Source organism: Oncorhynchus tshawytscha, linkage group LG12, assembly GCF_018296145.1.
Source record: "Oncorhynchus tshawytscha isolate Ot180627B linkage group LG12, Otsh_v2.0, whole genome shotgun sequence".
NCBI classification, from domain to species: Eukaryota; Metazoa; Chordata; class Actinopteri; order Salmoniformes; family Salmonidae; genus Oncorhynchus; species Oncorhynchus tshawytscha.
In genome coordinates, this window is record NC_056440.1 from 39571562 (window position 1) to 39599182 (window position 27621).

The 27621-nt window shown below is 40.7% G+C and overlaps 2 protein-coding genes across 9 annotated transcripts; one reads left to right on the forward strand and one right to left on the reverse strand.

Annotated features, from left to right (window-relative positions):
* Positions 1-143: 143 nt before the first annotated feature.
* On the reverse strand, positions 144-21598 carry nmrk1 (nicotinamide riboside kinase 1). 8 transcript variants are annotated; one of them, XM_024439326.2, is made up of 13 exons: positions 20771-21597; positions 15014-15294; positions 13402-13495; positions 12634-12708; positions 12405-12545; positions 11773-11902; positions 2661-2751; positions 2324-2372; positions 1933-2092; positions 1727-1798; positions 1488-1594; positions 1239-1322; positions 145-1061 (listed from the first exon to the last, which is right to left on the reverse strand). In XM_024439326.2, exons 6-13 carry the CDS (start codon positions 11892-11894, stop codon positions 1051-1053), a joined length of 696 nt encoding a protein of 231 aa, XP_024295094.1. In that variant the 5' UTR covers positions 11895-11902; positions 12405-12545; positions 12634-12708; positions 13402-13495; positions 15014-15294; positions 20771-21597; the 3' UTR covers positions 145-1050. The 8 variants fall into 8 exon arrangements, with proteins under 8 accessions (XP_024295098.1, XP_024295097.1, XP_042186559.1 ...); XM_024439325.2 differs by having other exon boundaries at positions 13402-13498; XM_024439327.2 differs by having other exon boundaries at positions 15002-15294.
* On the forward strand, positions 15674-26930 carry LOC112263256 (osteoclast-stimulating factor 1). Its single transcript, XM_024439331.2, has 10 exons — positions 15674-15831; positions 23203-23249; positions 23346-23396; positions 23641-23704; positions 23968-24021; positions 24243-24350; positions 24554-24603; positions 24933-25011; positions 25367-25465; positions 25843-26930. Exons 1-10 carry the CDS (start codon positions 15798-15800, stop codon positions 25899-25901), a joined length of 645 nt encoding a protein of 214 aa, XP_024295099.1. The 5' UTR covers positions 15674-15797; the 3' UTR covers positions 25902-26930.
* Positions 26931-27621: the final 691 nt, after the last annotated feature.

The following is a 27621-nucleotide window of genomic DNA, read 5'->3' on the forward strand; positions in this document are numbered from 1 at the left end:
ACATTTCACATTCTTAAAATAAAGTGGTGATCCTAACTGACCTAAGACAGGGAATTTTTACTAGGATTAAATGTCAGGAATTGTGAAAAACTGAGTTTAAATGTATTTGGCTTAGGTGTATGTAAACTTCCGACTTCAACTGTATGTATGGTGGTCCTCTGTGGCTCAATTGGTAGAGCATGGCGCTTGCAACGGCAGGATAATGGGTTTGATTCCTGGGACCACCCATACAAAAACATCTATGCATGACTAAGTCGCTTGGGTTAAAGCATTTGTGAAATGGCATATTATTTATACCCATGTCTGGTACATTGTACAGTTTAACAATGCAATAGTGAGCTACTATTTCATTGGCATGCTAAAGAGCCAAACCACACATCAGCAACCTTTTAATCAATTAATTTCCTGCCATGGTACTACTCAGGAACTCAGGAATTTCATAGTGCCCATAATATTTTTGTAACACTGCAGTATAACAGAGAAATATACAGTATATATATAGATATATAGATATATATATATATTTTAACTTTTATTTGACTAGGCAAGTCATTTAAGAACTAATTCTTATTTTCAATGAAGGCCTAGGAACAGTGGGTTAATTGACTTTATCAGTGGCAGAACTAAATAATTTTTTTACCTTGTCAGCTCAGGAATTCGATCTTGCAACCTCTCGGTTACTAGTCCAACGCTCTAACCACTAGGCTACCTGCCTCCCATATTAACTTTAGTCAAGAGTCTGCACTGCTTATATACTTTGCACTCCTTAACTATGTACATAACCATTATAGATTGAACAAAACAAATGTACTGTAGATTGCAAAAATACTTTCTTAGTTAAAAAACTATGTAAACAAGATTTACCTCACTGGAGTAAAAGTAACATGGATTTAACATGAAAGTTTGTTCTGCACTGTGTGTGTGTGTGTGTGTGTCCTGTCTTTCTCCTGTGGCTGTAAACATTAGTCTAAGTTTCAACACATCTGTTTCTGAACACATTGTCTCTTTTACTCTTCCAGATTCCAGCAACCGTTTGAGAAATCAAACTGCTTAGTCTTTCCCTGGGAAAACAAGACAACAAAATAAAGTAAGATTTTGGAACATTAAAATATTGAGTGCCCTTTCGTTCAGTTCCCATTGGCCCAATCATTCTGGTGTCTAATCACAAATCACTCTTAAAAAAAACAGTTTAATTTTGAGTAGGTAAGTAACTTCATTTTTTGTAGGAGCAAACGTACCCATGAGACTCTGTATTTCCATGGTTACATCCCCATAGACATAATCCAGCAAGTCCTCCTTTGACTTCAATCCATCCAAAAAGACTGGAAACAAAGCATGAGTGACAAGGAAACAAACCTTATGGTAGCATCAGAAAGAATGATCTAAGGCAATAGCATTTTAACAGCAATGGAGTGAGGAGGAACAACGACTATCAGAAACAAACCTGGCAAAGGAAGATCTTTATATCTTCTAAATGAAAAACTCACCAATATCCGATACCATGTCTTCCATCTCTTGCCGGTTTTTCAGGTACCTTGGCCACACATATCCGTCAAAGTACCCTGGCAGGTCAGGGGGTGTATACACCCTCGAGCTGTCAATCACAGGAAAGGTGGGCCAAAGGCTTGTTTTTTTCATCAGCCACAGGTTATACAGTGGCCTATCTGAATAATTATATCCAAGCATTGCAATTATATCGGAGTTTTAAAAAAAAGATTAGCCCCACCCTCTCCTCTCTTTGCAGACGTCATAAGGAATTTCAAGGAAGTATCTCTTGTCCATTAATTCGTTCAAGGGCCTGCCAATCAAAACATGAAACAAAAAGCCAGACAAATAATTATTCTCATCATGCAGACAACAGACAAAGGGCATACCGAGAGAGGGAGAAGGAGAGCGACACATAGGAGGAAAGATCCATTTTCTCTTAGTTACCCGTAGTTGAAGATCAAGAAGCCCTCGACGATGAGCACAAACACCTCCTCTCCTACAGAGCATTGTGTTCTCAGACTTTGAGATGCTAGGAATGAACCGGGGTCCTTCCGCCATGATTCAATCTTGCTCATCATTCTGTCCATGTGGAGCGCATCAAGCACTACAAATGTATCAGACAGTCAAGTTAAAAAGTGTTGAGTTCCAAATGAACACTAAGTTTCACTGACTCATGACTTATTTGTAAATGTAAACTTTGGTAATAGGTCACATTATTGTTTACATTTACAAATAAGTAATAACTCGATAAACGTACACTCAATGAGGTTAAACTTTTTTGATCTTCTGAAATGTATCTTCTTGCTGATAAAATAGAAAGAAACTCTTCCCCTACCATCATACTGCTTGAACCCATTGCTGTCCACAGCTATCACAGAGTCATCCTAAAGGGAGAGAGAGAAAGACATGACCACTGACACGGAGCCTCTTCTTCCCTATCCTCCTTAAAAACTGAGTCAAGAGAAGACCATGAAGAAGTTGAATTGAGGAGACATGGGGGAGAGGACCATGAAGAAGTTGAATTGAGGAGACATGGGGGAGAGGACCGTGAAGAAGTGGAATTGAGGAGACAGGAGGAGGAGGAAGAGGACCTTGAAGAAGTTGAATTGAGGAGACATGAGGGAGAGGACCATGAAGAAGTTGAATTGAGGAGACAGGAGGAGGGAGAGGACCTTGAAGAAAGCATCCTGTGCTATGATGCAGCTGTTGGGGATCCGCAGGTGCAGACTACTGGACATGGTCGACTTCCCCCCATTGGTCATCCTGGAGACATGACAAGGTAAGATTCACAAATGACTGGAATCTTAAAATCAGGTGAAGATTTGAGATTCCAGCCTGACATACCAAGCGCAGGTTTCTCGGAAACAGATTAAGCCATTGGCATTCAGTTGGATTTGTATACTAGGACTGGGTTTAATCTGTGTCAGACATACTCCAATTACTTTGAGTGGAGTGATGAGGTGTCGCGCCACAGGACAACCCTTTGGTGTGCAATGTGCATTGCTGAAATGTCCACCTGATTTGGCCATCGTTATGCTAATAGTGTTTCCTTGGAACAGATCAATGCATATAAGCCAGGGTAATTGTTTAGTTAAATTGTTGTCGAAAGGCTATCTTCTGTACATTTGTAGCATTGCCTTCAATGACTGATTCTCTATCTATGGGTGTTGCCATATGGCCAAATCAAAAGTGAAAAAAGTATTTATTCTAAAAAAACTATTGCAATAAACTGTCTAAACAATTCTAAATGTAATGTGGTAACCTTCGATAATTTGAAGAAATTCAATTTAATGAACCATTCATTTCATGCAGGGGGGCCTTGAATTTGTCCTCAGGTGTGTGACATCACAATTAATGCTAATATAAAAGGTTTAATGATTCTCAAATAGACAAAAATATTTTACTCATTACCAGTTACTTCTAATCATATTCTGGAATTTTAATTTTAAAAAACAACTTCTTTGTAGAATGAGGATAAACAACTTGTCTCCCCCATTACATTTTGAGTAAGGTTCACAGTAATTTGACAAAAACCTAGATAATTAGTTTACTTGTGTATTATGATAATGTTACCTGCCTCATGCTTTGTAATTATTTTTACATTATGTTGAAGACAACACCTTTTTTCCCCCTTTTATTTATTGGTCTCACCCCATAGGACATGATGTCACACCGATGGACAATATACAACAGGCAGTCAAAGGTGATGGTTTAAACATAATTAATAACACTTTCAGAAGTTTCTGACCACTGTAAAATTCCAACTTCTAAACATCAGTAATGGATCCTCATTAAAAGGTTTTAAAGTGTACTCATTACAATTGAAGGGCCTCGAAAGTGTCCTACGTTGTTATTTTTCATCACTACCTCCCCGAGTCGGGAGTGGGTCATTTTCTGTTGCCTTCCTTGGATGTGGTAGCTGTTTCTTAGGCTCCCTCCCTGGAATCGAACCCTGATTCCCCGTTACACGTGGTCACCATGGTATGCACAGAAAGTACCATCGAAAGTTGATAGGGCAGACATTCAAATGAGATGTCAGCGCATCACCAGTCGAGGTTATACACTAGAGTCACCAGAAGCGTCTGTGGTGTCCGAGAGAACCCTGCATGGGTTTTGGGTCTGAATAAATGCACGCATCTGTGGTCAACACTTGTTGGCATGTATTAGATCTATAATTGCTGCAGTCATCCAAGTAACGTAGGAGCAATCAAAAGGAACCATAACTCATTTAATGAGCCCTTCGCAATTTCACTGTACCGGCCGTATGTATTAAGACTTGCATGGCTTAATCTTTCAGGCAAGACTGGCAGAATCACTCAGGTAGAACCCAACACTGAGGTCTAGCTGGCCAAACAGCGAGGTGCACATCTAGTGATGGAGGAGACTGAAGCGCACCCGTATGAGTGGGAGGCCCCGACCTACCAACAGCCGAAGCCGTGGGAGCCGAGATGCCGCTTAAGAGGTGTTCTGTTGGAGGGTTGTTGGAGTATAACCCACAATGGAGCCAATGACTTGCTGGTGGGTAATAGGTTGTGGGAGAATGAAAATGTAAATATTGCACTCAGAACCACATAAAATGAACAAAGTTGCAACAAAAAGGTCTTCCCCCTAAAAAACAACTAATCCCTTTGAAAACAGCCTGTGGCATCAATATGAGACAAACATTTATTCTAGTGTCAAAATTGACAAAAGTGTAAATAGGATTATTTTGGTCATAGTCTCAACTAAAATGAGTTTGGAACCTCAGTGCATCACAATGAGTAAATTAAGGTTGGGTTTGGATTACAATTATGTCAACAAATCATACCCCCCCTTTTCCAAGCTCCACTTGCAAATCGCCCCTCTGCTGCGTCGCTTCCCTTCACTTAGTGATCCATTGTTTCATCGCCCCCAACCAACGCGTTCAAAGGATCATGGCCATTTGAGACTGAAAAGCCCTATACGGATTGATCTTGCAGTGCATGCTTTCAGCAGGATGCACAGCCAACAACTATGGTTTGCATGCTCTGCCGAAGGACCCCATCATGCGGAGATAGGTGGTTGGAGTTCGTTGGTCCCCAGTGGTGGGGAGTATAGCGGTAGCTAGACCATAGACTGCTGGTTATGTAGCTGGTTATGTACAGTGCCTTCAGAAAGTATTCACACCCCTTGACTATTTCCATATTTGATATGTTACAGCCTGAATTTAAAATTGATTAAATTGAGCTTTGTTGTCACTGGCCAACACACACAATACCCCATAATGTCAAAGTCAAATAATGTTTTTCGAAAAGTTTACAAAACCTGAAATGTCTTGAGTCAATAAGTGTTCAACCTCTGTTATTGGCAAGCCTAAATAAGTTCAGGAGTAAAAATGTGCTTAACAAGTCACATAATAAGTTGCATGGACTCACTCTGGGTGCAATAATAGGGTAACATGGTTTTTGAATGACTACCTCATCTCTGTACCCTACACATACAATTATCTCTAAGGTACCCCAGTCAAGCAGTGAATTTCAAACACAGATTACACCACAAATACCTGGGAGGTTTTCCAATACATCACTTTAGCTATTGGTATAATATATATATATATATATATATATATATACATATACATATATTATACACACATATATATTATACACACATATATATATATACATGTACATACATACATACACATACATATATATATATATATACACACATACATACATACATATACACACACACACACAGTTGAAGTCAGAAGTTTACATACACTTAGGTTGGAGTCATTCAAACTGGTTTTTCAACCACTCCACAAACGTCTTGTTAAACAAACTGCAGCTTTTGCAAGTTGGTTAGGACATCTACTTTGTGCATGACACAAGTAATTTTTCCAACAATTGTTTACAGACAGATTATTACTGATGGCATCAAATAGATGGCATCATGAGGAAGGAAAATGTTGTGGATATATTGAAGCAACATCTCAATACATTAGTCAGGAAGTTAAAGCTTGGTCGCAAATGGGTCTTTCAAATGGACAATGACCCCAAGCATACATCCAAAGTTGTGGCAAAATGGCTTAAGGACAACAAAGTCAAGGTATTGGAGTGGCCAACACAAAGCCCTGACCTCAAGCCTATAAAACGTTTATGGGCAGAACTGAAAAAGCATGTGCAAGCATGGAGGCCTTCAAAACCTTTATGGCGGTTTTGGAGCAGTGGCTTCTTCCTTGCTGTGCGGCCTTTCAGGTTATGTCGATATAGGACTCGTTTTACTGTGGATATAGATACTTGTGTTCCCGTTTCCTCCAGAATCTTCACAAGGTCCTTTGCTGATTTGCACTTTTTGCACCAAAGTACGTTCATCTCTAGGAGACAGAATGCATCTCCTTCTTGAGCGGTATGATGGCTGCGCGGCCCCATGGTGTTTAAACTTGCGTACTATTGTTTGTACAGATGAACGTGGTACCTTCGGGCGTTTGGAAATTGCTCCCAAGGATGAACCAGACTTGAGGTCTACAATTTTTTTTCTGAGGTCTTGGCTGATTTCCCCATGATGTCAAGCAAAGAGGCACTGAGTTTTAAGGTAGGCCTTGAAATACTTCCACAGGTACACCTCCAATTGACTCAAACGATGTCAATTAGCCTATCAGAAGCTTCTAAACCCATGACATCATTTTGGGGAATTTTCCGAGCTGTTTAAAAGGCACAGTCAACTTATGTATGTGTGTAAACTTCCGACCCACTGGAATTGTGATACAGTGAATTATAAATGAAATAATCTGTCTGTAAACAATGGTTGGGAAAATGACTTGTGTCATGCACAAAGTAGATGTCTTAACTGACTTGCCAAAACTATAGTTTGTTAACAAGAAATTTGTGGAGTTGTTGAAAAACAAGTTTTAATGATGCCAACCAAAGTGTATGTAAACTTCCGACTTCAACTGTAGCTTGATGCTACCCTCAACAGGAAAGTAGCTTTCTTTCACTGTTGTAACGCAACACACACACACACACACAGAGTTTGGATGTTTTACCTACAGTATCATTTTGTTTCATTTCTAATCTGAATGAATGGACTGGCAACCTATTACTGTGTAATATAATTTACAAACGTGAATATTTAGTTGGAGGGAGTATTGAATGCTGGCATACACGTGTGTACAATTGTGAAGTGTTGTCACTACAGTAAAACTCAAAAACTTTTCTCAGATTCCTAATATTATCCTATAGCTAATTGACCTTGGAATCTGTCATTTATTACCACAAATAATACAATTTGGATTTTCAAGTGTTTGGTACCCAAGTATGTACATATTATCTGCAAAAGTTCTGTGTCCCCCCACTCTACAATTACAATACAAGCCTACTGCTAATTTGAGTTTATGCAGTTCCAACAATCCAAAAGGATGGCAGCCTACCCAATCCTGCTATATTGCACGAAACCAGAACAGTATTACCTGCAAAGCATGTGATCTAGGCTGCCACCCTTTGGATTATGTTGGAACTGCACAGTGTGCACAGCATGACAAGCTCACATTAGTTAGCAGTAATGTGACTAACATCAACATTAGGCTTTTTGTTTGTTTTTATTGCCAATGAAATCTTGTACATTGTTTATGAAAACATTGCAACAAAATAATGATACAAATACTTTTCAAAAATGTTTCTTCATGGAAAATGACCATCTAGTTATGCACTTGTAATTTGTATTGCTAGTAGATTTGTTTTATTAACAGTAGCTACGAAATTACCTAACACCATATTCCATTGACCCCAATCCATTTAAATAATATTAAGAAGTGTTTATTATTTGGTGTCAGAAGAGCACAGCGCATGAAAGCACCATGTCTTCAGGGCTGAGCACCGGATGTTCTGGAAGTCGTGACGTTCCTGCTTGTAAAGCTACACTTTTACTCTTATTTGCTCAGAGCAGAAAAACAGTATCTGCTTTTATGCCACATCGGTAGCCATGAAGTGCTTTGAAAGGTTGGCCATGGCTCACAACACCATCATTCCGGAAAACCGAAACCCACTCCAATTCATAATGACAAAGCAAAAACGGCTACAAGCTTGGCACACCTGTATTTGGAGAGTTTCTCCCACATAGCTATTTTCAGGACTCTCCAGAGATGTTAGGTCGGATTCAAGTCCGGGCTCTGGCTGGGCCACTCAAGGACATTCAGAGACTTGTCCCAAAACCACTGCTGCATTGTCTTGGCTGTGTGCCTAGGGTATTTGTCTTGATGGAAGGTGAACCTTCGCCACAGTCTGAGGTCCTGAGTGCTCTGGTGCAGGTTTTCATCAAAGATCTCTCTGTACTTTGTTCTGTTAATCTTTTCCTCAATACTGACTAGTCTCACATTCCTGCCACTGAAAAACATCCCCACAGCATGATGCTGCCACCACCATGCTTCCGCGTAGGGATAGTGCCAGGTTTCTTCCAGATGTGACGCTTGGCATTCAGGCCAAAGAGTTCAATCTTGGTTTCATCAGACCAGAGAATCTTGTTTCTCATGGTCAGAGTCCTTTAGGTGTCTTTTGGAAAACTCCAAGCGGGCAGTCATGTGTCTTTTCCTGAGGAGTTGCTTCCATCTGGTCACCCTAGTATAAAGGCCTGAATGATGGAGTGCTGCAAAGATGGTTATCCTTCTGGGAGGTTCTCCCATCTCCACAGAGGAACTCTGGAGCTCTCTCAGAGTGACCATCGGGTTCTTGGTCACCCCCCTGACCAAAGCCCTTCTACCCCGATTGCTCAGTTTGGCCAGACAGCCAGCTCTAGGAAGAGTATTGGTAGTTCTAAACTTCTTCCATTTAAGAATTATGGTGGCCACGGTGTCCTTGGGGACCTTCAATGCTGCAGACATTTTTTTTGGTACCGTCTCGGAGCTCTACTGACAATTCCTTAAACCTCATGGATTGTTTTTTTATCTGATATGCGCTGTCAAATGTGGGACCTTATATAGACAGGTGTGCGCCTTTCCAAATCATGTCCAATCAATTGAATTAACCACAGGTGAACTCCAATCAAGTTGTAGAAACATCTCAAGGATGATCAATGGAAACAGAATTCACCGGAGCTCAATTTCGAGACTCATAGCAAAGGGTCTGATTACTTATGTTATTTACATATGTTTTTTTAGTTTTTTTATCTTTAATACATTTGCTAATATTTCATTATGGGGTATTATGTGTAGATTGGCATATGGTTCTGCTGTTTTGGGGGATTGGTATAGTTTACTGCACTCACTCCTTGTAGATCATGTTATATATTGACACTTTCTTAGGCAGTGAGCTAACATGAAGGAGCAGAGCCTAATATATATATATATATATATAATAATTAAACATGTATATTTGCCAAGACTTGCATTATTCATTCCTTAATAAATGGCAAAACATATATTTCTATGTGGCGTTTCCTTTCTGAAATAAAATTATTCCTGTTCGGAATGGGAATCGATTTCCCACCTCAGCCAATTAGACGATAGTAGCAATCACGCCTGCCTTATTTGGCGGTCTATTTAAAATGACCGGTTCTGGTCACACATCCTGCTTCTAGAATGCATTTGCTTCTTTTACTCCCACCATCACCCCAGCCTCCACCTGTTAAGTTGTTTTCCTGTTGGGGGATTGTTCTAGCTTACTGCGCTTGCTGTTTTTATGTAATTTTATACATTTACGCTTTGATTGGGCAGTGAGGTACCCTGAAGGAGCAGAACCTATGTTGCTAATACTTGCATTGTTCATTCTTTAATAAATGTTTACATATTTTTACAGGCTGTTTCCTTTCTGAAGAATGATTAATGGCAGAAAGAGGAAGTCCGTTCTATATGTTTTATGTGAAGTCTCTCCCTACTCAAGTGCAGCTGAGACATGTGTACTATCTTGTCAGAGCTTTTTGTAAGCGGTCTTTACAATGTTCTTGCTGTAAAATGTTTGGACATGTAAGAAGTGTCTACAGACGGGAAAAGCTGAGATGTGGGAGAAAAGAAATCACTATGAAAGAGATTTCACATGTTTAGTGTTAGAGAATGACCAGGAAGCAAAATGTTGTAATTATAGTGGTGAACAAAATCAGGGAAGTTGAGAGAGTCTCTTATGGGGAGGCTGTCAAAAAGGTAGAACGATCGAGTATCTCTGAAGGTCTGACGGCAGTGAAGACCGGTAGGCCTACACTGCAGCCTGAGTATCACCGGTAGGACCCAGAAATTGTTCATGTGAAGAAAGTAGATTGTGACATTTATAGAAATGGTGAAAAACCAAACTGCACTAGTACGGAAGAAGTCAAGAAAGCTCAATGATCAACATTGTTTCTGCAGCTGAACTCTGGGATTAACACTATTTACATCTGAGGAGCTACATGGAGTCTTGTCTCGTGCGGTCACACCCTCTCAGACCCCAGAGCCTGAGCAGGGTATTTGAGTTTCCTAATTACTTAAGGAGTGGTAAGGAGTGGGAATGTATATTTTTTGGGTTAATACTTTTTTTGTAGTTGTGTGGATTAAAAGGGAACTGCGCACCCGCTGATTTGGCCTGGTCTTTTGGCTTGCTCCTCAAGAAATGCTGATGCCATGACAGAAGCCAAATGTGAGTTGGCTTGGGGGTGTGGTTTGGATGTTTCTTGGGTGTGTCCTTGCTATCACCAAGACACATCAATTAGTCAGCACCTTGCCCGCAAAAAGTGGTTTTCCCCCACTCAATAGATGGATTAGCTGACGTCACGAAAACGATGCACTCACTTCAATGGGCCAGAAGTCTGAGTTTTTGTGATTATGGATGGCAAGATAGCTACCAACCATAACAAGCTACCAACCATAACAAGAAACTCCCATGTGGGGAATCGTAAATTACTCGTTTCAGCGAGTTTTATCTTGTTCTTGATAACATGTCTTGTTGTGGTGTTTTGACAAATTTCATGTCAATGCTAATATGGCAAAATCTCGCTAGCCAACCAACTACTAACAATGTATTAATGTTTTCAATAAACATTGGAGACTAAATAGTTTACATGTGGTCAACAATCTAAAACAAAGCAGTCTGTTTTGCCCCACAGTTGAGCACGCCTCGGTTTTGTTGTTAAACACACATCCCATCTATCACAACAAAAAACGTCTCTAGGTTGAGTTCAATAACTACAGGCAGATGTATGGTGAGATGTCGGATGAAGCTTTGAATAGGTCAGTAGCCTACAGAGTAATATGAGAATGCAATTGCTGAATTTATGTAGATATTCAAAAGTAAGTGTTTTGATATCTTTCAAATGTAGTAACAGGTCCATGTATAATAAATAACCCTTCGCATAATACCATAGAAGCCGTGTTCTGCTAATATAATGTGTACCAGTCATCTTTCATTGTCTTTCCCAGCCGATACAGATACTGTGCCTATCGACATTTTGTCCGGTGGTAATGGGGCCATCTTGGCAAAGATATCAGAGTGGTCATACCTTCCTGTGTAGTGTCCTGTATACAACAGGAGTTCCCTGATCCTGGTGAAGAATACAAAGGGTTTCTTCCTACCATTCAATTCAATAATCAAAAAAGACAATACAAGTAAACGATGGTATTATAATTTTACAAGACACGAGTGCCAGTTCTCTCTCTCCATTCAGAGACATCAGTATCAAGCTCATTTGTCCGTCTGGACCTCATCACATCACCTTACAAGTCTCCATGTACTGGTTCCATACATGTTTCTGTGAACACATACACACAGTTACTTTTCTATTACCAGTGGCAGTTAGTACATGTTTGTGTGTCAGATATTACCTATCCTATGTTGAAGTCTGAACAAGTCAGATAAAACCTACCTAATTCTGACCTCCCCATCGATGACCATTGGTGAGCAGGCAAGAGGCGAGGCTGGAGTTGAGCTCTTTTCCAGAGCCGCATTGATGGGCATAGCAACGTAGATCAGCTCCTGGCCTCTCATCAAAGATACTGGTCGCACGCACGCACGCACACACACACACAGACAGAAATGAAATAGAATGGTGAACACAGCAATCAGGCTGGTTCCACCAGGCTAGGTTATGCCCTGGACATTGTATGCATCTATGTAAATAAGCCACAAATAATGTCAGTTTACATAAAGTATCTATCAAATGCCAAGTGGCAAATTGAATTTTGTTCTTTAGAAATGGACAAAGCTTTTTTCTAATGCACTTCACAACAGAAATGACTACTAGTTGTATCTGCTTGGCTGGGGTTATTAGCCTAATTGTTTATCAAGATGGGTATATTTGAATACAACTTTTCACATAATTCACATTATTTGTCGTTGTTGATGAAGCCCTCAGTATCATCAGGGCAGTAACTCAAGTCACTATCAGAGGCCTCCTGTCCTTTTCATAGGAGTCGAGATAGACTGACAACCGAGGAAAGATCACAGGAACACTTTTTTTTAACTAGGCAAGTCAGTTAAGAACAAGTTCTTACTTACAATGAACACCCTATCCCGGTCAAACCCAGATGACACTGGGCCAATTGTGCACCGCCCTATGGGACTCCCAATCATAGCCGGATGTGATTCAGCCTACTTGTGTCGCATGACACACTTTTATTCCAAGATCTTGCTGACAAGCTGTGAAAATAGAAAGTGAACAGTGAATGAAATGATTGAGGTTGCTAAACCATTGCAATCACATTGCTGGACATGTTACGATACCCACCTTTGCTCCTTCTGGTAGGTCCCAGCATCCGTTAATGACCAGGGGATCAGTCTGGCACCCAACTGTGCACTTTGTCTAAAAGAAAAACAGTGTCAACGATTGTCATCATCCCTCAATTATAAACATAGCTCGAGAAACAACTTAAATCTTGTTTGGAAGCTAATGTTGTGCTTTACAGATGTAGACTGACTGACTCCAGATTAGATTACATTCAGGCCAGTGACACCATTAGACTATGCAACCAACTGTGACATGTTTTGCTATGGCCTTGGGTTGGTTTGAGTTTGTTGCTGCTAGTTAGTACACTGTTGTAGTCAGACATGAGTATCACCATAACTGCAGTCAATATGTATTCGTGCCCTAGAGTCTAGGCATGGGTTGCACCTCGCTTGTGACTATTTCCTCTAAATTACACAACATTAGAGTGCATTGGAAATACGATGAAATTGCTAAAGTAGGCATATAATTTGTAGGAATCAACTTTGCCATATTATGTAGTCGTCAATTTTACCTTGAAGACAAAAATAACTAGCAATGCTAATGTTAGCTAGCTAAAATACAGTGGTCCCCTCAATCTTTGCTTGCTGGCTAAAGTCAATCGGGCGACAACACCATCATTACTTATTTGAAATGTCATCGTTTTTCCATGCCAAATCAAAGTTGCATTGAGGTAGGCTATCGTTAGCCAGCTAGCTAGTTGTTAGCCTGCTGCTAGCTAACTTCAGCTACATAACCAGCAGTCGGTGGTCTAGCCACCGGTATACTCACCACCACTTGGGACCAACGAACTCCAACCACATATCCCGCATGATGATAGGGTCCTTCGGCAGGGCATGCAAACAATGGTTGTTGGCTGTGCATCCTGCTGGAATTATGCATTACATGGTCAATCCGTATAGGGCTTTTACATCTCAAACCAAAGGCCGTGATCCTTTGAACGCGTTGTTTGGGGGCGATGAAACAACAGCAGTGCCCCATTAAATGAAGGGAAGCGAAGTGGGCGGAGGGGCGATTTGCACGTGGAGCTTCGCAAAAGGGGGAATGATTTGTTGACATAATTGTAATCCAAACCCAACCTTAATTTACTCATTGTGGTCCACTGAGGATCAAAACTCCGTTTGATACGAGACTGACTATGACCACAACTATTTACACTTTAGTTTTTAGGGGCAGACGCTCTTTAAATGATAATTTCCCCTTCCTTGTATGGAATTTACTTTTCATTTGTACATTTTTTCACCCCTGTCCAGTTAGTGGTGACAATATACATTTTGCGTATAGTTCTTCATACAGCTGAAAGAAGAATCACATAGAGACCAAAAGTAATGGCTTCGTCTTGTAGTCACTAATGGTGACTAACTCCACTATGGCTAGTTGGCCAAAGCCTATGGGGAAATTTTTGTAATTTTTTAAATTATAAACCCCGAAAATATAGTCTGCATTTAACACACGTTTAGAATATTTTATACATCTTGTTCTATTAGATAACCTTCACGAGTTAACGCCTCTGTGTGCATTTTGAAGCGTTCATGTCATCAAAATAAGCAAAAAGGCTTCATAATTCAAAACGTATAACATATCCCCCCAAACCTGTGTTATGCTGTCTTCAATTTGTCAGAAACTCCGTGTTAAAACGAACATTAAGTTATTTGCGTAGATAGAACATCCTATTGATTGATTCTGATAACGCCCAAGTGGGAAACTCGAGATCCGACTCTTCCGCCTAAGTTATTAAATCAGAAGTTTCCGAGTTTCCGACATGAACTGAACGCGGCATTTTCAACGTTTATCCCAAAACCCACATCATTTTGACCATAGGAATGGCTGAACGAAGAAGAGGTTTCATGTCCGGTTTTTAGGACTACATTGTGTCACACCATGTGGACATTGATTTTAACGATAACGTGTAATCAATCAGAACTATTTGGAAATATCATGAATGGACTAGGCCTACTGTTAGGGACTAGGATTACTGTTTCTTGAAATAGATGTCATAAATACAAGAGTAGGTGAAGGAAATGTTATTAAATGTTTTCATTAAGTTCCATTAGGTTACAAGGGACAGTCAAAACATTGCATAATTACCGCGTTGGTTCAAAATAGTAAGAAAATAAATACACGGCATGAAGTGTAATAAACACACAAAGCTTTTAGTAATATGTCACAATTTTAACCAATTTAAATTGTTTGCCATTATGGACCAAAAAAAGGGGGCGTCACGTCAACTACCCCAATGGCCAAAAGAAAAGCCCAAAAGAATGCAGCTACATTTCAGATGTAATGGTCAGATTGAATGGTCGTGATTCTGAAATAACAAGGTTTCGTCAGATCAGATCATTTCAGATCAGATTCAAATAATAGCACTTACATTAACACTTACCCTCCAATTCCAACGACAAGGGTCCTCATGGCTGAAGCTAGTTGGGAGGTTGTGAAATTGTCCCGTTGAATGCTGACAAATGCGGGTAACATAAACCTCCTCTTGTAGAATTGAGATAAATTATAAAAACAGGGCTAATTTTAGAGTACTTTTATGAAAGTACTGATAGTGGTTCCGCTATTCCACAGCAGGACGATGGATTCGCGATTCTGCATTAATACGTCATCATTTAAAGGGCTCCACGATGCACGACCCCTGGCTGCCCTGTCCTGGGACAAAATCTGTAGTGGGTGCAGGGAAATATTAAATGAATTAACATTTCAAAATAAAACTTTTGCTAGCTATATGCGATACATTCCTTAGGATCGTTAAATACGCAAAATATACTACATTAACCATGTTTTAAAGTGTGCTGTTTTAGTTCTGTTGTCATCAGTCCATTTCTACTTGTTGATAAAGATACGAGCTAAGACATTAGAAGCCATTTTTCAGGGCTGATAATATTTTTGCATTTAGCTGTGAAAAGCTCAAGTTTATTGATGTCGAGGCTGTAATACAACTCTATCCAATTATATTACCTAGCTACTAGAACATATTTTACCTCAGACTAACCAAAATATTAGTAATTTATCAGTGGGCATGCGCACTTCTAGTTTTCCGCCTAGCTGGTTCTGTCAGACAGTAGCCTACTTCCTTATTGGAAGTGAGACAGTACCTCTTATTTTAGGACGGTAAGCAACTTTTTCAGAAAAGATACCGCGTAGCTACTCTTTAAAGTCTGAAAATGTCCAAACCGCCTCCCAAGCCAGCCAAACCAGGTAAGTATTCGATTAACTGCGTGATAATGAGCTAGAAAACGTTAAGCGAACTAACGTTAGCTATTTGAAACTTCCTCTTCCATCCCGGCATCAAGCAAGTGTAACACACCTAGCTAGCCAAATGTTTGACCAGTAATCTCCTTGAATAATTGAACATTTCAGTCAGATTTCAGTTCTGTCCTTTTCTCACTGTCGTCCTTATTGTCTATCTTTACGAACTAGCTAGATACAAAATTATCTAGCTAGCTAGATGTAGATCCCATGGCTATGTCATCATGGCTAACGTGACTTCCCCATTTCACAGTAATGCAAGTTAACTAGCTGACGTTATCAGGCTGGCCACACACAAAATGCACAGTTGCTTGCAATGTGTGCAGTCCCATCCTAAAAACTTCCAGAAAGTTGTGTGGAGTTGCTTTAGCCAATGTTAAACATTTTATATGGTTAGCTACATATTGCACTTGTGGTTCAGTACTGGAAACCTGCCCCAGTGTCTGTGCGAAATTCCGCAACTGGTTGAACGCGGCACGTGTATAACTACAAACAGTTAGCAAGTCGGAAATGTCAGATTCCTAGTTCCGATTAGTACGTGAACGCGGCATTTGAGACGTCGACGATGAGCATGACGTGACTCTTATCTATCGTCTAAGGTCCGATACCCCCCAAAATATATTTAGGCTAAGTTAATTTTGAACTATCTCCGAGATGTTTCCAAAAACCATCGTTATTAAAGTTGCACTTAAACGCTCGTAATCTAATGTCTGCCTCAGACCAGTCGTAGAACATCAAAGCTCGTCTTTAGACTTGTTTTGCCCTCCCGCGTCACTTTATACACTGAAGATCTACGGTAAACATATAATCACGTGCTTTAACTCTCTCTGTGACCGCCGATAACTTCAGAGCAAAGTTGACTACAATTAAAGTTGCCAATGGGCGTGTTCGATTATGCTGAGCCGCGGGGCACCGGTCTATGGCCCGTGACGTGAACGGGCAAAAGCGGTGACAGAGGAGCGCCCGTCTCAAATCAAATACAATTGTATTTGTCACATGCGCTAAATACAACAGGTGTAGGTAGACCTTACCGTGAAATACTTACTTACAAGCCCTTAATTAAGCAACAATGCAGCTAAGAATTGTTTTATTTTTTTTTGTTTGGTTTATTTAGTGACACAAAATAACAATAACGAGGCTATATACAGTGGGTTCCAGTACCAAGTCAATTTGCAGGGGTACAGGTTAATCGAGGTAAATAAGGTCATGTAAGGGTAAAGTGACTATGCATAGATAAAACAGTATGTCAATTTTTTAAAATGAAAATAAGCAAATAGTCCAGTTAGCCATTTGATTACTTGTTCAGCACTCTTATGGCTTGGGTGTAGAATCTTTTAAGTAGCCTTTTCGACCTCGACTTGGCAAGCGGTGCCGCAGCGACCATGCGGTGCAGAGAGAACAGTCTGACTTGGGTGACTGGAGTCTTTGAATTTTTTGGGGACCTTCCTCTGACTCCGCCTAGTATATAGGTCCTGGATGGTAGGAAGCTTGGACCCAGTGATGTACTGGGCCATACGCACCACCCTCTGTAGCGCCATAGTCGGATGCCGAGCGGTTGCCATACCAGGCAGTAATGCAACCGGTCAGGATGCTCTTGATGGTGCAGCTGTATAACTTTTTGGTCGATCTGAGGACCCATGCCAAATCTTTTCAGACTCCTGAGGACGTTGTTATGCCCTCTTTACAACTGTCTTGGTGTGTTTGGACCATGATAATTTGTTGGTGATATGTACACCAAGGAACTTGAAGCTCTCGACCCGCTCCACTACCGCCCCGTCGATGTGAATGGGGGCGTGTTCAGCCCTCCTTTTCCTGTAGTTGAGGGAGAGAGTGTTGTCCTGGCAGTCTCTGACCTCCTCCCTGTAGGCTGTTTCTTTGTTGTCGGTGATCAGGCCTATCACCGTTGTCGTAAGCAAACGTAATGATGGTGTTGGAGTCGTGGGTGAACTAGGACTACAGGATGTGACTTATGGGAGAGAAATGAATATTCAATTCTCTGGCAATAGCTCTGGTGGACATTCCTGCAGTAGGCAGGCCAATTACATGCTCCCTGAACTTGAGACATCTCTGGCATTCTGTTGTGACAACTGCACATTTAGTTTTTTTAGGGCCTTTTGTCCCCCGTGTAAGGTGCCCCAGTGTAATGATCATGATGTTAATCAGCTTCTTGATATGCCACACCTGTCAGGTGGATGGATTATCTTGGCAAATGAGAAATGCTTACTAATAGGGTTGTAAACAAATTTGTGCACAAAAATTGAGAAATAAGCTTTCTGTGCATATGGAACGTTTCTGGGATCCTTTATTTCAGCTCATGAAACATGGGACCAACATGTTGCATTTTATATTTTTGTACAGTATAGTTTTCACTGGGAAGGCAGATGAAGAATTTTTATCAAAAGCAAACACACTAAGATATATCCCCATGGGGAAATTTTGGTTGTGGCTCTGTGCACACATAACACAAATGACATAATATACAGGTAGAATAAGTGCAATTCGTCATCAATGGTTAACCTGTACATAACACTCTGTCATCCACAATGTTAGCTGTAGGCCAGCCTGCTGGTCCTACTTGTAGTTTTAAACATTCAGGAGCCTTATTGCCGCTGAGACAAAGGATCGTTTGGCCCTATTTCTTTTGTGCCCTGGTACCATGTACACTATGCTAAGGATCCTGGGATTAAACACTTCCCTCTGCAGCTGAATCCTGTACTTCCTGACGGGCCGCCCCCAGGTGGTGGGAGTAGGTAACATCACATCCGCCGCGCTGACCTTCATCACAGGGGCACCTTAGGGATGCGTGCTTAGTTCCCTCCTGTACTCCTTGTTCACCCAAGACTGTGGCCGAGCACGACTACAACACCATTAATAAGTTTGCAGATGACGGGCGGTGGTAGGCCTGATCACCGACGATGATGAGACAGCCTACAGGGAGGGAGGTCAGAGACCTGGCAGTGTAGTGTCAGGACAACAACCTCTACCTCAACGTCAGTAAGACAAAGACCCTGATTGTGGACTACAGGAAACTGAGGGCTGAGCACGCCCCAGCCACATCGACAGGGCTGTAGTGGAGCAGGTCGAGAGCTTCAAGTTCCTCTCTGTCCACATCACAAAGGAATTATCATCGTCCATACTAGAGGTCGACTGATTAATCGGCAAGGCCGATTACAAGTTTTCATAACAATCAGTAATCAGCCATTTTGGACGCTGATTACATTGCAATCCACGAGGAGACTGCGTTGCAGGCTGACCACCTGTTACACAAGTGCAGCATCAAAAGGACCTTGTGGCTGCAAGGAGCCAAGGTAAGTTGCTAGCTAGCATTAAACGTATCTTGTAAGAAAGAATCAATCTTCACAATCACTAGTTAATAACTACACATGGTTGATGGTTAACTAGCTTCTCCTGCGTTGCATATAATCAATGCGGTGCCTGTTAATTTAACATTGAATCACAGCCTACTTCAACTACGCCAAACGGGTGATGATTTAACAAGCGCATTTGCGAAAAAAGCACAATCGGTGCACAAATGTATTTAACATCAATGCCTTTCTTAAAATCAATACAGGAGTACATTTTTCTAAACCTGCATATTTAGTTAATGAATTCATGTTAGCAGGCAATATTATCTAGGGAAGTTGTCACCTCTCTTGCATTCAGTGCAAGCTGAGTCATTATATGCAGCAGTTTGGGCCGCCTGGCTCGTTGCGAACTGTGTGAAGACCATTTCTTCCTAACATACTGTAATTAATTTGCCAGAATTTTACATAATTATGACATAACATTGAAGGTTGTGCAATGTAACAGCAATATTTAGACTTATGGGTGCCACCCATTAGATAAAATACAGAACAGTTCTGTATTTCACTGAAATAATTAACATTTTGTTTTCTAAATGATAGTTTCCGGATTTTAAGGCTCGTATTTCTGTGTTTTTATTATATAATTAATCCCTACCTACAGTATATGTCCATATCAACCTCGTACCTCTACACATCGACTTGGTACTGGTACCCCGTGTGTATGGCAAAGTTATCGTTACTCATTGTGTATTTATTCCTTGTTATTTGTATTTATCTTTTTCCCTCTTTCTGCATTGTTGGGAAGGGCCTGTAAGTAATCGTTTCACTGTTAGTGTACACATGTTGTTTATGGAGCATAAGACACATACAATTTCATTTGAATCCTACTCATTGCTCCTTGTGCTTAATTACATCACATTTGATTTGAGCAGAAACCCCTCAAGGCGGAGAAGAAACTAACATCCGTGGGCGTGGCATAGCGTTTGGCCAGACAGAGCAAGGGGTTTGGGTAACCAGGCAAATTAAAAACTTTATTCAAATAAACAGTAGGCTATAGGCCTATTTCAATCATATTTAAACACATTTGTTCAATCAATTGTTCTATTTTGCAACTGTCCGTAATTTGGCTCAATATATTTCATGATGTGTAGCCTAATGTGCGCAATGATTTGTCAAATCTACGATTTAGTGCATTTTTATCTAAGCATTAGAATAAGCCGCCTCAATATTTGCAGGTATAGGTGGTAATCTCTCTCTAGGAGCTGATCCGTCGTCAGTATTGTGAAATAATTCTAAAATAAAATTTTAATGAGGAAGCTGATCCGAGAGCAGCGCTCCCTTTCATTCGATCCTATCGGTATTGACACATTCTCTAACAACACACACTTAGCGACCGTTCTCTCTGCGTTGTGTTTTGGGAAACGCATGCTACAGCTTCGGTCATTGTAGGAAAGATGCATAATTAAAACACACGTAAGGCTAAATTCCATCGCTAACGTGAAACCGGGCCCCGGAAGCTCAGATTCAAACTGCAATTACACAGCTCTGCAAGCGTTATGTCAAAATATACAATGGGTTCTGACCAGAAGCGGCGCCTCCTCTTGACTGTGCTTCGCTCCAACACTTCGCTTAACATTTGCATAAAGTAGAGCCGAGGTCAACTTTTTTTACCGCTCGGATAGCAGGGTTCTCGCCGCTCACCTCTCCCCGCACATTTCTCTGCGTGCCCTCGTTGAAAATGAATGGGGGCGGACCTTCTCATGAATTCATTGTTAGTGAAAACCCTACCTTGACTCACCAAATATGGCGTTTCGCTGAGCAATTATCTTCATTTACTCTCGTTACGTCCGGTATGTCAAAATAAAAATGTGCAAGCAACTGAAAAAAATGCCTTTTCGGAACATCTAACGTTTTATTTGAATTATTATTATTTATTTATGTTATTATGAACGCAACAAATACAAAAAAACAGACATATACAAACAAGAGTACATAAACCTAACAGACAGGGGTATTACATATCAAGATTAATTTTCAATTAGTTAAATACTTTTGGTGCGTATTGCTTTTTCGTTTTTACATTTACTGATCATTTCAAAATAATATTTTAATTATATCTTAAATAATGTGAAAATGGGGTTTGTTCTCTGCCCACTTCATTTTATGGACAAAGAATCTTCCATGAAAGATAAACAAATCAACAATGAAAGTAAAATCAGGGCGGAACATCAAATGTATTGAGCTGTTGGAGACTTCCGACCTGTGCGTGGCACGGAAGAGTGATAGAATGGATGTGCCGAATAAGCATTTTTATCGGTTGCCTCTACATTTTTATATTTACCTTTTTTTTTTGGAAGTACATACCGGCCGTAACGGGAATAGTTGAAGATAGTTGAACAGCAACACTCCATATTCGGCGAGCAACGAAAGTATTTTAACATTATAACGTTTGTAGAGCTGTCTAATGGGAGTTTGAATCAGAGCATCCTGGGTGTTAGAGAGGAGACACGTGATACTCATCGTCGACATGTCTAATTTACAGACACTGGGGCACTGGAAATGCCATGGTGGTAACATGCACAAAGCAGTTGACCCCTTGACATTGTATAAACTCACTCACCAAAGTTTTGCTTTTTGTTTTTCTATTTTTTTCTTTTAACCTTTTTAAATTCGAGATTGTTACTAACATGAAGACTGTCATTCTGATTTAGGCCTACCTTTGGGGTTTTTCCTGAACCAAGAATGAATCATTCCTGAAATACAGAGCCCCACAAGCCTGTGCCTGCCCAAAGCTGCTTAGCACCCCCCCACACACACAGGCATTTAATTATCCAGGTGCTTGCCCTACACAGTACTAAAGTTACTTAGAAACATATATTTAAAAAAAAATAATAATAATCTAAATAGAGTTGTAGCCTCTCAGCTAGCCAGCTATGTCCTGGGTTACCGCTGCATAGCAAGCTCAGACTGTGAGGCTGAGAGTATTGTGGGCGGGCTAGTCGGCACAGGCCCCAGAGTTTTCACAGGGGCAGGATGGGGCCTGCAGAACCACTCCGGGAACAGAGCTGAATAAAGCAGGGTTTGTCTATGAACTCAACTGCAGCTTCTCTCTCGAACAATGTGTGGCTCAGTATATACAGTGTATACAGAGAGAAAATCTCTGCCGCATTTCCATATAAGATTTACCCCAGTGTTTCACTCCAAAAGGCTCAGACTTTTCTGTTTTCATCTACGTGGGTTGGCACCCATGTCTTCCTGGGCCATGGTTCTGGCAGACCTGCTCTCATTTGGGGCCAAAGCCAGGCCACTGGTATTTTTCAGCTTTCATTTACGTAATGGCTAACTGTAAACTATAACGCCTTCTCACAAAGTAACTGTTTTAATTATGCAGAGGTTGTTGATTCTGCTCTTCACAAGTCCTCACTGTTAGCCCTAGCTATGGAAACACAATTTCCCTAGTATAACATAAGGGTGTATACACTAGTGTAAAACAGGTGTTACACTCAGAAAGCAGTATAAAGGCTTGCATACTCCAGTGTTTTCAGTTCGCTAATTGATTTCCATTTTGAGCACTTTCTGCATAAACAGTGTTTCTTTATGCCTGAGTCATGTTCATTTGACGTTTATTTTTGGACAAGAAGGCCTGCAGGTATCCCCTTCACTCAGTTTTGTGCCTAATGAACACCACCCTGGTTTCTCTGTGCCTATGACCTAGTTTAACTTTCTCTTAACACCAATCTGGTAACATCCTACCCCTGGGATTGAGACAAGCTAGTTCAGTGGGTCTTCAGAGGCCCTAAGGCCTGTAGCCTTGGAGTGTGTGGATGAGGACCCAATGTCTGTTCACTGTGTAAATGGATCTGATAGAACAAAATCTGAAAAGTCGGAAAATGTGTGTGATAGCATGTCTGGATCTTTTTGTGCTGTGTGTGTGTGTGCGTGTGAGAGAGAGAGACCCGCTGCACAGTTGTATACGTTCAAACTCATGTTCCTTTCCCTCTCTGTTCTCTTATAGGCCAGGTCAAGGTGTTCCGAGCCATGTTCACCTTTGACCCCCGAACGGTTAGTGTTTCTTTTCCTAATGGTTGGTCTAGTCCCTTCACTCCGCCTCACACCAATCCAAATTAAAGATGGTATTATTTATTTTTTGCTTTTCAGCCAGATGAGCTCTACTTTGAAGAGGGAGACATCTTGTATATCTCTGATACGGTAAGTTACCGTGTCCGCCTGTCCACTTTTCTCCCTGTCACTCATTTATTCTGTCTGTGTGGCACTCTTAAAAAATAAAATGTCCTCGATCTTCCACTCCTTTTTCCCTACATCTTGTCTTTCCTGTATCCCATACTCTTTTTCTCTTTCTCTCTTTCTGTCTGTCTTTTCTCTCACCTCTGAGATACTGGATGCAAGCATTCTGTATTGTTATTGGCTCTCACTGCCTGTCTGTCATCCTTAGAGTGACAGCAATTGGTGGAAGGGAACCTGCAGGGGAAGAACTGGCCTCATCCCAAGCAATTATGGTGAGTAAACAAACCATTCACTGTATGTGATATGTCGTATGGCAAGTTTCATGGTAAGGTTGAAGTTGTATCGCAAAAGAGGTGCCCATCCATGTCAGTAAATGCATTATTCCATGAACTTGTCTTTAGATTGAGAAAACATGTTCTATGTGTTTGATTATTCTAGGCGCCCCTTAATAGATTCATGCCCTAACTGTGGTTTTCAAAGGAGCATGTTGCTCTGTTGAAATCACACTTTTCTTTTTGACTTCCCCAACCCACAGTGGCCGAGCAGGCAGAGTCCATTGACAACCCAATGCACGAGGCAGCTAAACGAGGTGAGGCACCAAAAAGAGGCCCGCTGCGTCACTCACTCTTCCCAATTAGCAAATATTGTGCACCGCACCACCAATAATCTAAACCTACCATATAGTTCGATAACAAACTACGTTTTGATTGTTTGTTTATAACCTGTATGAATTTGAATGGTGTGATGCTTGCTTCATTTGCACACCCATGTTTATTTGTGTATTTACATTTTTGCGTCCGTGGGACGCAGGCAATCTGAGTTGGCTACGTGAGTGTCTGGAGAACAAAGTGGGAATTAATGGACTGGACAAAGCTGGGAATACTGCCCTCTACTGGGGATGCCACGGAGGACACAAAGGTAACAGATCTGTCTACTACACACATGCCACAACACATGCATTGTTGCACAGACTCATGCACTCACACAAATGTGCCAACGCACACACGCACTCAGCTTTTTTTTTTTCTTGAATGACAGAGCAAATGCATGTCAGCCTACACACGCACACGCTGTTGTGAGATGTATGACAGTTTTATGTTGTGTTGTAATTTTTGTGACAGATGTGGTGGAGATCTTGCTGGGGCAGTCTAGCGTTGAGTTGAACCAGCAGGTGAGAAGAACAGTTTACACATTTGGAAAATGCGGTTTCAGGCAAATTCTTATGATTGATCAAAAAAAAATGTACAGCCTGATTGGGCTGTATGCGATTGATGCATACAGTATTAAACTCGAAAGACTATATTTAGACTCAAGTCCAGGACTAGATTAACTTCATTTTTTATATATAAGTATTTCAAAGGTGATTCTTTATTGAGCATGCATTTTAGTCCAGTGCTTGGCTTAATCTGTGTCTGGGAAACTGTCCCTACATGGTGAGAATTATGCAAAAAATGTGATGGGAAAGGTCTTTGACATGTCGGCTGTTCTGTTCCGCTGCAGAATAAACTGGGAGACACTGCTCTGCATGCTGCCACCTGGAAGGGATACTCCGACATAGTGGAGATGTTACTGAATAAGAGTAAGCCCGTCTACCTTTCGTTTCATGTTCCATCTTTTTTTGTTTGTTGTTGCTCTCTTTTCCTGTTTAGGTTCCCATCTCTGTGTGTGTATGAGCCAGGGTTTGGGGCTCAGTTCACATCGAAGTCAGTCAATTCAGAAAGTGATATGAATTTGAAATATAAAATTAGACACATACCTTCTCCTGTTTTAACTGATTAAAAATTTATTCGAAATAAGCCCTTTTCTTTATTTTTTACTTCCTGAATTGACTGAGTTCCATTTAGAATTGACCATAACCCTAGTATGAGCATGTCTGGTTGTTTGTATGTTAATCATTTTCTATATTTGTGTTTATTTCCGTATTTGTGTTTCAGATGCCAGGATGGATATTAAAAACAATGAGAAGAAGCTGGCTCTGGAGATGGCCACCAATGCCCAGTGTGCCTCTCTCATCAAGAGGAAACAAGGAGGCAGTGAGTCATTTAGGCCAGAACGTGGAAGCCTTACACTATTTCGTTTTCCCGGAAACTGATGAAAGCCCTAGTCCCGGGACTCAAAAGTACTTTCAGTGGGGAATCTCTATTGCACATGTTTCTTGGTCCATGACCATGCTTAATCTGTATCTGTGAAACGGGCCCTTATTGTCACACATAACACTACTAAGAATGCAAGATGACAAAATGAGGAACCCCCAACAAAGAACTGTCCAGTCCATACTGGAACATAGTTGTACTTTTGCAATCATGGGTCCCTTAATAGAGGAAATGTTTTTTTAATTCCATGAAATGTAATTGAATCTCCTACCACTGTTACTGGCCTAAGCTCTTCCTTCCGATTTGTTCTATTACAGATATCACACGTACACACAGCAACGCCGATGAATACCTTGACGACGAAGACTCTGACTGAGCCCACTCCGAAAGGGGGGGAATATCTCAGGCCTGTCTGTCATGGGATGGGGGGAGTTTGCAGTGTGTGGGACATTTATTAGCTGGGTGGGGAGGGAGAAGGAGTTCGGATACCATTCCAATTTTTCCAAATATTTTCTGAACATTTGTTCAACATTCTGAAAAACAATTGTAATTAAAGTAATACAAGACATATAATTAATAATGTGAATGGAACATGGAATTTATAAAACCTTAGGGCCGTGGAGAGGTGACGTCTTTATTATTAAATTCTGGTAGATGATTGGCTGTTCTAAGGGAACTAATAGCATGGGTTCCACTGTCGGTGATTGCTGACACCAGAGAGATTGACATGCAATGAATTCCTACAAATATCTCCTGGACCAATCATATCTCCCATTGAAGGTGGTCTGAACCTGCATCGCAGGTGTTGCAGGAAGTGACCATGTTGAGTCATATTTTTTTCTCTCTGGCACTAGTAAGCGCAGAGATGATTTCCAGTATCATGCCATACTTCATCCTGCCTTAATTTAACCTCATTCTAAAACCAACTTCATAGTCATTAGAATGCATGCATTTGTCTGTCAAATAATTGTCTGCATTGTCAAATGTTAACTTTCAAATAACCACGGGCTGGGTTTTACTGTCGCCAATCATGTCATCTCTCATGGAATACTGTAATATTAGGTGTGCTGTGCAAAACATTTTCTTCCCCAATGTCTTCACTTCACTGGGGATTAGTAAATTGCCACTGCATTTTCTTTCTATCTATACTGTAGAAAGAAAATGACAGTGCATTTTCTTCATGTACTGTATGTTGTTCACACTGACCCACTGCTCCACTGTTAAAAGATATGTCACTAAAAGTGCCTTATGTGAAGCTGTAAAGATATAATTTGTCTACAGGTGTGTATGTGAATAGGTCACCTGATCTGATGTCTTTCATAAAGATGTGTTCACTGTTGATCTGTTCTGTCTATCTGCTTTGTCTTTCCTGTCAGCTATGCAATAAAATAATTTTATCTAATGATTTGACCTGCCTATGAAAGACGGATGATGGGATTGTTTTAGAGAAATAGAAAGGTGACGTTGTGATTTTTGTAACAGAATGCACATTTCAATTACCATGTCCCAGATCTATGGTCATTGTCATACCAAACATGGTTACAGGCTAAAAGTCGATCACACTAGTGAAACGTCTACATGAAGCTGAAGCGCTTTACGTGCCCACAGAGGGACAGACATCATTAGAAGTATCACAAAGTTAAACACATGAGACCTGATATCGATTTATTACACGTCATTTACTAATTGCAGACTATTTAAAGCTAGAATCTGCAGTTGAAACCATGAAGCATTTACCCCCACCTCTTTTGGTAAAAAGCTGAGGGATGGGCCTGGAGAAATGTAACCACTCTCAAATTCATAGAGCTATGGATGCAAAGACTGAACATACATGATATCAACATTATAGCTGAAATTACAGTTTGAGGCCAAACAGATGTGTGGAACTGTTGTTTTTTTGTTTGCAAATGCAACTGGGGCCATGTAAATAGGCTAATTGTTAGGCTACTCATTTTGATTCAATCGGTGGCACCTTGTGTGACCATAAAAGTCTGTGCAACTGGGCACAGTAAAACAATTTGTTTGCAAATGTCAAATCCAATTTTATTGGTCACATACACATGGTTAGCAGATGTTAATGTGAGTGTAGAGAAGTG